Source organism: Copadichromis virginalis, linkage group LG15 (assembly GCF_057382275.1).
Source record: "Copadichromis virginalis isolate Kocher_CV1m ecotype Utaka linkage group LG15, C_Virginalis_male_GT1.1, whole genome shotgun sequence".
NCBI classification, from domain to species: Eukaryota; Metazoa; Chordata; class Actinopteri; order Cichliformes; family Cichlidae; genus Copadichromis; species Copadichromis virginalis.
In genome coordinates, this window is record NC_140632.1 from 10,268,621 (window position 1) to 10,281,221 (window position 12,601).

Genomic DNA, 12,601 nt, shown 5'->3' on the forward strand with positions numbered 1-12,601 from the left:
TTTTCATGGTTAGAGATAAATTTATTCTACAACACGGTAACATCCACTAGCATGCAAAGTCAGGTATGACACGCATAAGGCATTTTCTCCATGTAAAAGCTGCCTTTCTCACTAGGTATTCCAGTTTTTAAAGTGCAAAGTTCACAGAACAGATTTGACCTACAGCACTAAATTGTAAAACAGAGCTATTAACCAGACATGTAATGACAAAAAGTAAGTTTGGATTACCGTCAGTTAATATTACATTACGTGATGCAATGACGACACGCGGACTGATAGATTTACAGGTCTTCACTGCCAAGTTCAAGATGCTGAAAACACAATTTTACAAGGTGTAACTGGAAGGTTTAGACAGCTGCACACGGCTCTTAAGTAGCTTTTTCTGCATTAACGTGGTGGAAAGAGTCACTGGACAGAACTGTAAACTACGTCTGGAGAGCTTGGTCTTCGGTAATGATGACACAGACACGCACACACCTGTACGAGCATTAGCACAGACACATAAATACGCTCACTCGCGCACTGATCAAAAAGAGGTAAACGTGAACAGACGATCACATACACTGGCATGTGCTGACACGGATATACACAGGACATGACATTCAAAAACAGAAAAAACAAAAGAAGAGCCAGTGGAAATGCTCATGACAGGGATGAACTAGACACCGTCTTCTGTTCTGAACAAGATGGTTGCAAAACGGCTGGAACGGGTGCGGTTCACTCACAGAAGCAGCACAGAGGGAGAGAGAGTGAGGGGTGGTCTCTTAAAAATGTCACAAAACTGAACCATCACAGCACCACAACAACAGCAGGCACAATTTAGAAACGCACAAACATGATCTGCTACCTACAGTTGGACCGTGTTAGCCAGACTCTTGACAAATTATTGCCATCATACTTGTTGTTATACCTGTGTGTGTGTTTGTGCACACACTGGGCTTTTAGATGTTTTTGAATCTTGCTGAGACATGCAGCTGATAAAGCTGCGGTATAGTAAAAAAATCATAGTGCAAACTCATTCCAGCAGGACTGAGAATGTAAATGGAAACAATGCAGGTCAGGGTTATGGTAATGAAACCTGTTTGAGTAAAGCTGAAAATGATCTTTTTCCAGCATTGCCTCGGTAACCCTTTATTAGTCGCTGTGACATACTGGCCTTGAGATGATGCAAATTTCTCCTGTGGGCTGCTCAGATGTTAGGATTTCATGTGCTGCTGGTTACTTATTGGAGATTTTAACATTGTCTATCTGAATACTAAGTGGATTTCTCTTTTATCTATGAACACAACCAGTGCAGAGGCAGTCTAAAATTAGAATATACAGTATATATACACACGCACATTAACATCCTTATGCTGTACATCAGCTTAAAGATTTATATATTCCTCTGTATGTACACATTTATATGGAAAGGGGAGAAAAATAAATGGTTTTTTAGCATTTGATCTGGTAAACATTGCTGTAAATCCTTTAGTGTGGTCATGACTGGTGCAATGTGTTTTAACTAAATAGATTAATATTTAGGTAAAAGAAACAGAAAGAGGTGAAAAAGCACTTCTGGGTAACACTAAGAAGGCAAAACCAAGCTACAATAAAGCCTAAAAGATGGATGCTCAGCAGCTAAGTGGCATGGGAGATGAGGATAATTACCTTTATGTCTATACAACAATCAGACATACACACAAATACAATCAAGTAAATTAAAATGTTTCAGTTTCCACAAACACTCTTTCTGGTCATCAAAACAATTAAAAAAAATAAAAAATAATAATAATATTAATAAGCAGTCTAGCAATCTAATTTTGTGATCAAAGGTAGTATGGCACCCTGGAAGGGACAAACAAGTTTAAAAAAATGCACAAGAATAATAGTGCTATCAAAAAGTTTCCAGTCGCAGGCATGCGACTACTCAACTCATTCTCAAGACAATAAATAACATCCAGTCGGTCAAGTTTTCCCCTCACAGTTCTTGACAATTTCTAATTTGAAAATCCAACCAGTGGAGTTTCTACAGACATCCCAGTCCCCAGTCACACAGGCCTAGAGACTGGTTGGAGACCACCTGGAGACCATCTTGAGACCACCTGGAGACATGAATATGCCAGCAAACTGCCAGCAAGTAGTTGGTGGCAGATGCAGGAGGTTGTCTTTAGTTTGCACAGAAGACACCAGCTTATCTGCAAACACTCACCAACTACTTACTGAGCAGCTATGAAATTGTCTTCAAAGTAAAAGCTGCACCTTTTGAGACATGTTGGCTTCAGCAATTAGGCACAACTTTTATTTGAAGGTGAACTTTGCAACCAATTTCACCAGGCAAGTGCCATCAATTTCCAGCAACCACTCGCCAACTGATCGGGGATTGCATATCATTCCCAATAGGCCGCTGGCTGCCAGGGGTCCCTAACCAGTCTCTAGGGATGAGTAACTGATGCAGTAGAAGTGAGTGAAATACGTTTGTTTTCCTGCTCAATATAGACACTGGTGAGCTTGTTTTTGTTGCAATCAGAGGCTAAAATAAAATCTCAGACAGCTAAGAGGTGTTCTTTAGTTACAGCTGAGTTTGTCCCACGTGCACTGTGGCTGTTTGATTCCACGGTCAAGACGATTTTACAGTGAGGATCGGTTGCCCTTTCAAATCTTTTCTCTGTCCTTGAAGGCTCTACTGTACGCTTACGTTGCTGAAGACTTTGTGGTTTAGTAAACACATAGGTCAGGAAACTTCATCTCGTAAATGGGTACAGATCGACTCTGGCTTTGGCCGTAACCTGATGAAATGGTTCCAGATGGGCTGGGAGGGGGTCTGAACAGAAAGAGGAAGAAAATAAAGCTGTTAGTTCCAAAACATAAAAATGCAGGTATTCTCCTGTTAGTCAGAATGACTGCCATCCATATTATTATTGACTACTCCCATCCCAAAGCTCTGTCCCTTACCTGATTGTGATCTCAAAGATTTGATTTAGTTTGCTCTGCAGTTGTGTGGCCTATAAGGGACAGAAGACATCAAAAACAATACATTTAAGACCTTCTTTTAAAAAAAAAACTAAAAAACACCCCACACACACACACACACACACATAAGCAGTTTTTTTTTTATTTTTCAACAGGGTAGGGGGTCTATACCCTGGCACCACAGTGGGCAGCTATCTCCTCAAAGGGGGCCTTCTGGAACTTCTCCACCACTTGTCTCCTCCGCTCCCTCTCTTGCTCCTCCATACCCACACTGTCCACTAGAGGGAGACAAAAAGCAATATAATGTAGCGTGTGCCTCAAAGTGAAAACATCAAGACAAAGTTCACGGACACTTTATACAAAAGTAGTTTGTATTTGTTCCCTGCTGTCATGCTTTGGTAAATTACGTCAACATTTAGAACATCAATCCATCATTGTAAACTAATAAAAAGGGCTTTGCAAATGAAGAGAGTGGATTTACCAATGGCATTTTTCAGGGTTTCAAATGTGATCTCCTCTGCTGGAGTCCTCTGCAGACCAGAACAAGAATCTATGTTAAATATCTTTGTACAGGGTACATTTGAGGGTACAGGGTACAAGGTTGTGAAGTCTTTTTTTTCACCTCTTCCTTCTCTGGGCTATTTCGGGACTCAACCTCCACCTGAAGTGAGATGGTCTCACCGATGCTCTTTCTCTTGGACAGACGGTCCTCATCTGGAAGCAGAGTGCAGAAAATTTATTGAGTTTTTTCAATAACTTTTTTCACCACATGTTCATATGCCTCTGCAAACCGCCTGAGTCATGCTGTCCATACTCTGCACAGTGTTAATACAGCTTCAAGGTGGGTACAAAGGATTGATGGCACCAACTCAGACCATCTGACCAAATATGAAATATGGTAACAATCTCCCCTTTTCTTAAATAATAGAAGAGTATTATATTATAGTAAGGCTGACCTTTAGAATAAAAAATGTCACTTTTCCTACAAGACATCTTTGTGAATGTTTCTAATAATTGTTATATGAATTCATGAGTTATGGCTAAAAACCTCTTTTTGTGAGGTCACAGTGATCCTCAGGAACCACCAGAATGTATTGGGTCCATCTTCAACTCCAAGCGGATAACTTTGACAACCAAATTTTAAAGCAATTTTCTCAAGAATAGAAGGGATGAACAAATGGAAAGATAATTCATCATCAACCTGAAAACAAAATGCTCACAATCTCAGCTGCTGCTGGCACAGTGACATGAAAAAAAGAGGAAATATAAACAAAAAAACCCCCAGAGAAATTAAGACCTTTGCATCCGAACGACTAGTTTTAGACTCCTTACCAGTATACTGAGGGACATAAGGTGTGGCGAGTCTCTCTGTATTATAACCACTTCCTCCAAGGCTCTCTGTGATCTTTGACTGGAGGAACAAAACACTTCCTTCTACTTTGTCCAGTGAAGAATGCAATCTAGGAAGAAAAATAAACTGCATTCAAAAGCAGGAATTTAAAATTATTACTGTGTATCTGAATATCAAATTAAACACTTGTGGGTTGCAGCTGGTACATACTTTGGACTGTCAACAAAGACGGCCTCGGGCAAAAGGTAAGGACTCTCTTTCTGTCTCACCTCAATTACCTGAAAGGCAGAGAGTCAGGGGATAAACAAACAGTTACAGTAGCATTAAAACACAGACACGCAAAGAGGCTCAGACACACACCTCGTGAATGTGCTGGCAGAAGGCTGGGACGGTGGTGAGCTGGCAAATGAGGTTGAGGTAGGCGGCGACAAGGGCATGAACAGCACAGCGGTTATAAACAGGCAGAGCCTCGTCGGTGGACAGAGCCAGATCCTGGAAAGGAAACAGAGACACCGCACTGTGAAACACCCTACCTCAGAAGGATTTGTTCTCATCTTGTAATGTTTGGTCATTTTATTTGTTTTTGATTTTAAACCATCAGCTATGACACTGTCCCAGTGTTACAGCTGATGGTCAGTGTCATTTGTGAAATGATACATGTGAAACTGACGCTTTCTAAGCTGCGATTAGGATATTTTTCATCTTGTAGTACAAATGTAGTAGATAAATGCACCTCGGGGAATAAACAGGCTACTTAAAACTCTACATTTATACCTGCAAGGCAAGTGCGAGGCGAATCAGGTCCACCACCACCTCTTCATTGGCCAGCTCTACACTGAGAAGACCTAACAGGGCAAAGAGGGTCTCGTAGTGCTCCCGGCCACTGCTCTCCTCCTTGCAGCCCAGGTAGATGTGGCGATATAGCTGCTGGGCATGCTGTGAATGGATGAAGCGCAGGGTAAATGGAACTTGAAATGTCTAGTGCAGATACATTGGTGTAAAGATTTATTGTCAAAATTATTTTAAAATAAATATTTAATGTTTATGTGAATTTACATAATTCACAGGGATGTTGTTCAGCAGGCGGAACAGGTTGTCAACTAAATAAATTTAAAAAATTACCTTCTTCATGAATAAATTGTCCTGCCTGGAGCACTTGTCAACTTTGAGCTTCAGCACAGAGATGTCCGAGATGCTGCTACACAGAAAGAAGACCAAAGAGACACAAACTGTAACTGAAGTATGGGTTTATAAGGGAAGTATAAAAACACTTCAGCCCTTCAATCTTCCTGCAAAAACAATCACACACCTCATATTGGCAAACTTGGGCCTGTTTTCATGCCTGTCAATGAGACTGAGGAGGATTTGCAGCACCAACAGACGGACTTCTGGATCCTCGGTTAGAGAGAAGGACAGCAGGGGCTCCAAGAAAGAGCTGGGCAGCGCTGTCAGCATGTTGGTAGTCTGGAAACCTGCAGTTACCTACGAGGGGGATGATCAAATCCCACACATAGTTTACAAAACTGAACATGCACTGGAACATCAAGGTAACTGCAGTGTGGTTATAATTTCCCAAGTTAGCAATAACTTGAGAGACTCTTATGCTGCGACAGTGTCGCAAACTATCTTAGTTTAAGTGACACTTCTGAGACTTTCATTAGCAAAGATCAAGAACTTGCCCATAAAGCCTAACAAGGCCACTGATTTTACAATCATGCGGTTTGATAGGAATACGCATTTCGTGTCAGTCTTTATAAATTCATGAAGATCCACAAGTTTCTTAAAAATTAAATCATTGAGAAATGACAACTTACCTGGACCAAGGACTTGAGTAACATAACCTGAATCATCCTGGTACCCTCAGGCCTGGAATTACAAACAGCAAATAAAGACTGTGCCCTTAAGTTTACCAACATACAGGTGAATACTGTTTGAGTCAACTTACCCAGAGTCCGAGGAGGGCAAAGTAAGGTGAATTCCAGGAACAGGGATCTTTCCCATAATGAAGAGCATGACCTCTGATCTCTGGTAAGTTGGTAGAGTGTTGGCAAATGAACCTGAAAGGGACAGAACCAGACAGTTTGTACCAAATGAAATAAAATGTTCAACAAAAGAAAAAAGAAAAGAAAAAAAATCTATATTAGTAATTAGGAATCCTCCAAGGGACTCATTTACTATTTGTTTAAACAGGAGAAAAAGAACAAGACTAGTGGAGTAGCCTGGATATAGGAAAACACTCAGAAGAGATCAAAGTGAGTTTAATTAAATAGGCGACATTAAACACTGCCTACACAAATATTACGTAGGTAATTTAAACACCATTTGAAACTGTTAGTCACTCCAATAATTGAGAAGCACTCTACATGTCACTGAAATGGGTAGCCAACCAGAACAATCCATGCACACAATATCAGATTATTTGAAACTCAGTGAGCATGCATCAACCAGCCTGTTTCAGTTGCTCCTGTTTGTTCTCTTTACTTTCATTTTTTTCTTACTTATTTCTTTGTCCTTTACTTTGTACTTAAGAGTGTTCGCCTGTTTTAATAGCTTTCTTTTCAATCATGTGGATATCTTTACATACTTTTCTTAGGGATTATTAAAGTATTTTGATTGTTGATTGATTGTTTGCTAATGTCAGCAGTGCTAGGGTCAGCTTACAGATATATTTCAGGCCCCTGAAGGTTCTTATGTGTACCAGATATTTTCTACCTACCAACCAACCACCTACCAATTCTTAGCATTTATGCTCCTGTAACAACTTTTAAAAGTATTACATCATTTTTATTTTACAGCAGTAACATGTAGTTTATATCCAGAAACTATGCGTGATATATTATGACGCTATAAGGTTGCCTGGCAACCATGCAACCACAGGCTAAAATGAGCTGTGATTTTTTTGTTTTTTTGCTTTAATGCACCTACACACAACGCATTATAAAAGCATCCTATCATTTACTAACAGCAAAAACAGGCCAAACCATGCTGGAGCATGGGAACATACTAGTTGAATAATAATATAACCAACTAATATTCTGTTGCCAAATAGCATCTGCAGCAATCCACACACATATAGTCACACACATACCTAGTAATAACAATTACTACTTGCACATACATCTACTAAACACTCCCTCACTAACAAATACAAAGCACTCAGACTCACCAATGGTCCTGATTACAGCCTCCTGCAGCTGCCTCTCCTCATGAGCTTTGATGATCTTAGTGCCGATGTTGGTGCTGCCGTCATATGAGCCGGTTAGCTCGTAGTCTACACTCAGACGAAGTTGCCGCAGCAGGGTGTTGAACACCTCTAGCACTGTGGGACCTGCAAATACACAGTTTATAGTTAAAAAAAAAAACATTCACATCTCTATGTGTTTATGACTTTACATGACCTTGGAGGATTGCAACTTACCTACAGAACCACTGGCTGCAATGGCAGCTGCTTCCAGCAAGACTTCCACTATCCCAGCTCGCACCGTGGCTGAATTCTTGCTGTTCGCATCCAGGTGACCGAGAAGTTGCTGGATTACCAAGTGTGAGTGCTGGGACTGAAAGAAAAACAACAAAAAACCGAGGAAATTATTGACCTGTCTTGAAAAAAAGAAAAATACAGAAAAGAAAAAAAGAGTGAGAGAGAAAGTGACAGAAAACTGTTGTATTGAAGTAATACGCTTAATTAAATGGCAAACTAAAAACTGGATATTGGTGATAAAGTGCATTACTCCTTTTGCATTTTTCATTCAGGCCCAAAATGAACCACAGCTGTGAGCAAATAGGCTGAAGCCCAAATTGAAATCAGTGAGAACTTCATGAATATTGAAGCACATTTCTTCTTTGCACCACTAAAATGTGCAATAACCACTTGCAAAGATAAAAAAAAAAACATGGTGGTCAAAAATTCATACAAAAGTTTTCCATATTCCATTTCAACCTAGTAATGAAGTCAGCAGAGTGTGAGACAGAGAAAAGAGGCAAGGGTAAGGCTGTGAAGGATATCATGGCAGTGTATCACTCACCTGAATGGAGTACATTATGATCTTGAAGCAACGCACTGCAAAGGTCTTTCCCTCCCATAGAGAGTGGTTATCTAAGTGCCTGTGGGGTTATGAACAGAGGAAGAGAAACAGGTTGGATACACAGGATGTAATAACACAGCAGTAGGGATGATGGAGAGCAGTAAGGCATAAAGACCGCATTTAGTCCAGACAGCATACATCATGTCTGGGTTTAAGAATGAATGTAAAACTGAAAATAGGAGTTAGTAGTGCACAGATAAATACTTACTATGACATACGGTTTGCTTTACAGTAAGTAATTAAATACTTAAAAACATTCTCTCAATCTGACATTGATAGAACGTGGAAAATGTGCAATTAAGCTGAGCACACGACTGCTGAGACTAAAATTGACAGATAATTTAAAACGGATTTGCTTAACAATATAAATGTAAAATATAAGTGTGCAAGGAAAATGTGTGTAGGACATGGGAACAGAAATGAAGAAAAAGGCATTGAGGCACTACAAAGTACCTAAAACTGGGCATTTTTAAAACCCATAATGTAGTCAACATTTACCTCTATTTGCAAGGGCCTGAAATATTCATACTGTTATATCCAATCTATTAACTTATGTACCTGCCAACTAAAAGGTCAGCCACAACTTCCAAAACACCCCTGCACAGCCCCCGCACATGGGCAAATGTGGGGACAGGAAAAGGCTAAGACAGATAAAATACTTAATTTCAGGAGGAACAACCAAGATGGATAAATTCAAATACAAAAAAAAAAAAAATCAGAAATGTATTGGTAGAACAAAAAAGAAAAACTTAAATAAGATCACGTCTTGCAAAAATAAATGCAGTAATATAGAATTTAAATGTCCCATCTGCAAACCATGCAGTCACAATTCAAGAACAACTCCATAACCTTGCATTGACCTTGTCACAGCCCCACGTGCCCATTAGTGTAAAGATTAAGATGCGCCTGACATGCAGCGTTGTCTTCAAGTTTACTCACTATGTTTAAAAAAAAACAAAAAAACAAACAAACCACACGACCGCATGCAGGAACACATCACAAACAGAGGCTATTTCTTATGAATACGACTGTTTGGTTGTCTCACATCAGCACGGGCGTGACGGCATTCTTGATGTTGCCATAGGCGGCTCGTCCAAGCAGCTCCCTGAAGCAGCGCTCCGTCAGCTCCACCGGGCTTTCCTTCTCCTTCTCTGATGCCTGCAGCGGAGAGGGAGAGCGGCTGGCAGGGAGCGATGAGGGTGAGGAAGCAGAAAAGGAGAGGAGTGGGGGGGGGGGGGGGGGGGGAGGAGACGAGCAGAGAGAGGCAGAGGAAGGCAAATTGGGAGGGTGCAGACAGAGAGAGAGAGAACAGAGAACAGGCAAGGCACTGAAATTAACTTAATATAATGACATTTCAACAAATGCTCTATTTCTTACACAAACACAGTCTGTACGGCTGAATCTCTGCAGCTGTGCTTCTGAGCTGACTTTACCCTCTGCAGTTTGTCTGCAGTTTGTCTGCAGTTTGACGCATTTACGTACTGTGTCCAAATTTGTACACGCAAACGTTTCATGTCAATCGTGTGGTCTCTCGCTCTCGTGTCCAGCCCTTTTTCATTCTCATGTATAGTTAAAAACATCCGCCATAGCTCCATCTTGGTCTTGACTAGCCTCGGGTAGTCCACCAATGATGACATTATTTATTCAAAGCCTAACTCTTTCATCTTGCCTGCTGTTTCCGTGGAGCAAATGTGAGTTCCTGCCCCATCTTTTGTATTCAAAACTAAAATACGCAAAAATTAAAAAAAATTAAATAAAGTAAAACACACTAAACTAGCAAGAGCACACAAGCTGATGTCAGTGAGGTTTTTCAGTGATATTTTCTGTCAGCTGCAGAAAAAAAAATATCATGCTGTTTAAAGTTTCTTTATTTGTTCAGTGGTTACAAAGCATTGTGGCAGAAAAAGGTTGTTTCATCCCGCGCAATCTCTCTCAAGTAAACATCTGCTGTGAGGACAAATTTGCATCACCAGTATTTGAAAAAGCGAACTTAGCTATAGCTACCTGATCTCAGATGTGCTGTTTATGAGTCTATGTGAAAAATACCTCAGATGAACAACAAGCTTCTGTTTTTTTTAGGCAACTACATACATTACAAACAATCCTCATGTGTTCTTGAAGTTTAAACACAAAACAAAGTCCAGAGAGCTTCTGTCATCTGCATCAATAAACTTTCCCAGTCCCAGCTGTCAGAAGGTTGACTAAAGCTGATCTTTACGTGATTTGAAAATCCACCATCTGTAAGGTAATTAGGCTCTGTACTGATTGCTGTGGGTAATGACAAGCTAGACCCAGTGTGAGAGGAAATGAGGATGCACAGCAGGGGGATAACACACAGAGCAGAGAGAAGCTGAGAATGAAATGTGACTCCCTGTTGCAATAAATCTGTCTGTCTCCGTCTTTGAATAACTCTCCCATTTCTATCACTCTAATTTCCATTATCTATCCTTCACCAGATCTCCCAATGTTCTTTTTGCTGCCCTCCCTCTTTGCTTTCCTAACTTTCAGATCTCGGCATTGACGTCAAAGTGAATTTGAGTATGTGTAATACAGCCAAGAGAGAGAAACTCCAGACTGCTGCTGGCATCCTCTACCTCTGTGTTTGTGAGCTATAATTCTTCACCCATTGCAATATTTCTGTGCATGCTTTTTCCTCCTTTCACATTCACTCCTTTTCTCTTTGGAATCTGAACCACGTGTCTTGGTTTCCTTGTTCTTGGCTGCTCTGGGTGGGTTACCAGATGTCCAAAAGGGGAAACAGAGCTGTCGGTGATGACAGTGATGATGAATGACATGGGTGATCGCTGGCTAGACAGCCAGGACAAATATGGCCTAATGTGAGACAAACAACACCAGTTGGCTATCGTGTATCTGGATTGTGTTATCTAAGGCAGGCAGGTCAACACTAGCTGCTGTTAACTCAACAAATTTCTCTCCACACGTTAAATGGTGTGTTTAAGCTCCTTTGTGAGCAACTTAGACAGAAAAGACTTTCTCCTGGTAACCCTTGCACTGTCATAAACTTCAACATTTAAGCTTTAGGTTTTTTTGCAGATTTTCTGAGCTTGGCTGAATAAATTGGTGGGAGGTCCACTGCTGGGACGATTGGCCACTGTCCTCAATGTTTTCCACTTGTGAATAATCTTTCTCACTGTGGAAGGATGGACTTCAAATTGATTGGATATGGCCTTATTGATGGGTGGCAGCAATTACTTACCTAAGATCACTGCTAAAAACTTCCCCTCTCAGCCAAACGCTTCAGTCCTGCAGACTGCCAAAACCACTGCCTTTATAGAGGTTCTCAAATTCACTGATGAGCAAATAATCAAATTTATTAGCAGGAGCTAGTTGCTACTTACCCTCTTAACTGTTATGAAAGCAATAAGGGTGCTTTTCACACAATGCTTCTGCATTTTGGCTTAATTTGTATTAAATAAACAATAGCACACTGTAATATGTCATATATTATTGTTCATCTGAGGTTGCATATACTCAATTTTCAGAAGTGGTATGGACCAGATGATTTTTATGAAACGCTTACACTGAAGTTCACATGTCCAGTTAAGCACTATGAAAAGCCTCATCTTAGTTATTATACCACAGCATGTATTTTTAATTTCTCTTTGATATTTGGGCTGATTGTTTTTACATTCATCAGGACCCAAAGAATTACAAGATTTTTTTTTTTACCTAATTTTTGTTTCTAAGAAAAATGAGAGCCACATATTCGTTTAAAATTTTGATAGAACAATAGCAGTATAATGTCGTCGTAAGTGGATATCAGGCCCTTGTAGAGCAAAATTGAGTATTTTGGTCTAAATAACCCAAAATGTGATGTCCACATGTGTGGACGCCAGGTACTAGGAGGTTAATGGTTAATGTTTAATATAATACGTTACACTGAAAAGCTAATGGAGCACATCTACTCTGCTGCATATGTAATCCACATTTGCATTTTATTGTTTGCACTCACTCACCTCTCGGTACGCTCTCCACTCTGCAGGTTGAAAAGCAGAGAGGGGACAATCTTGTCCATGTGCTGAGGGTCCCAGATATTGGCCTGCAGTTCATCATTGACTGTCTTTCTCACCACACCCTGAAGACCCTTGATACCTGCCATGCGGATCCTTACAGCAACAATCACACACGCACACAGAAACCATCTGACTGGTTACTCGGCCTATAAATAGGTAACCATATTTAGGAAATTATATTT

The 12,601-nt window shown here is 40.4% G+C and overlaps 1 protein-coding gene across 2 annotated transcripts in view; it reads right to left on the minus strand.

Moving 5' to 3' along the window:
• The window catches only part of LOC146691842 (protein EFR3 homolog B), a 30,219-nt gene continuing 17,618 nt past the window's right edge, over positions 1–12,601 (minus strand). Inside the window, exons 6-23 of one of the 2 annotated variants that reach the window (XM_085431833.1) lie at positions 12,363–12,512; positions 9,431–9,565; positions 8,326–8,404; positions 7,722–7,857; positions 7,470–7,631; positions 6,249–6,360; positions 6,118–6,169; positions 5,613–5,785; positions 5,426–5,498; positions 5,078–5,239; positions 4,664–4,795; positions 4,514–4,581; positions 4,285–4,412; positions 3,575–3,666; positions 3,434–3,482; positions 3,124–3,230; positions 2,935–2,984; positions 1–2,803 (exon numbers count right to left, since the gene is read on the minus strand). In XM_085431833.1, the coding sequence (XP_085287959.1) occupies positions 2,698–2,803; positions 2,935–2,984; positions 3,124–3,230; positions 3,434–3,482; positions 3,575–3,666; positions 4,285–4,412; positions 4,514–4,581; positions 4,664–4,795; positions 5,078–5,239; positions 5,426–5,498; positions 5,613–5,785; positions 6,118–6,169; positions 6,249–6,360; positions 7,470–7,631; positions 7,722–7,857; positions 8,326–8,404; positions 9,431–9,565; positions 12,363–12,512 (1,966 nt within the window). In that variant the 3' untranslated portion in view covers positions 1–2,697. Of the gene's footprint in view, positions 2,804–2,934; positions 2,985–3,123; positions 3,231–3,433; positions 3,483–3,574; positions 3,667–4,284; positions 4,413–4,513; positions 4,582–4,663; positions 4,796–5,077; positions 5,240–5,425; positions 5,502–5,612; positions 5,786–6,117; positions 6,170–6,248; positions 6,361–7,469; positions 7,632–7,721; positions 7,858–8,325; positions 8,405–9,430; positions 9,566–12,362; positions 12,513–12,601 lie in introns of both variants that reach the window. The other variant, XM_085431832.1, reaches the window with a different exon arrangement.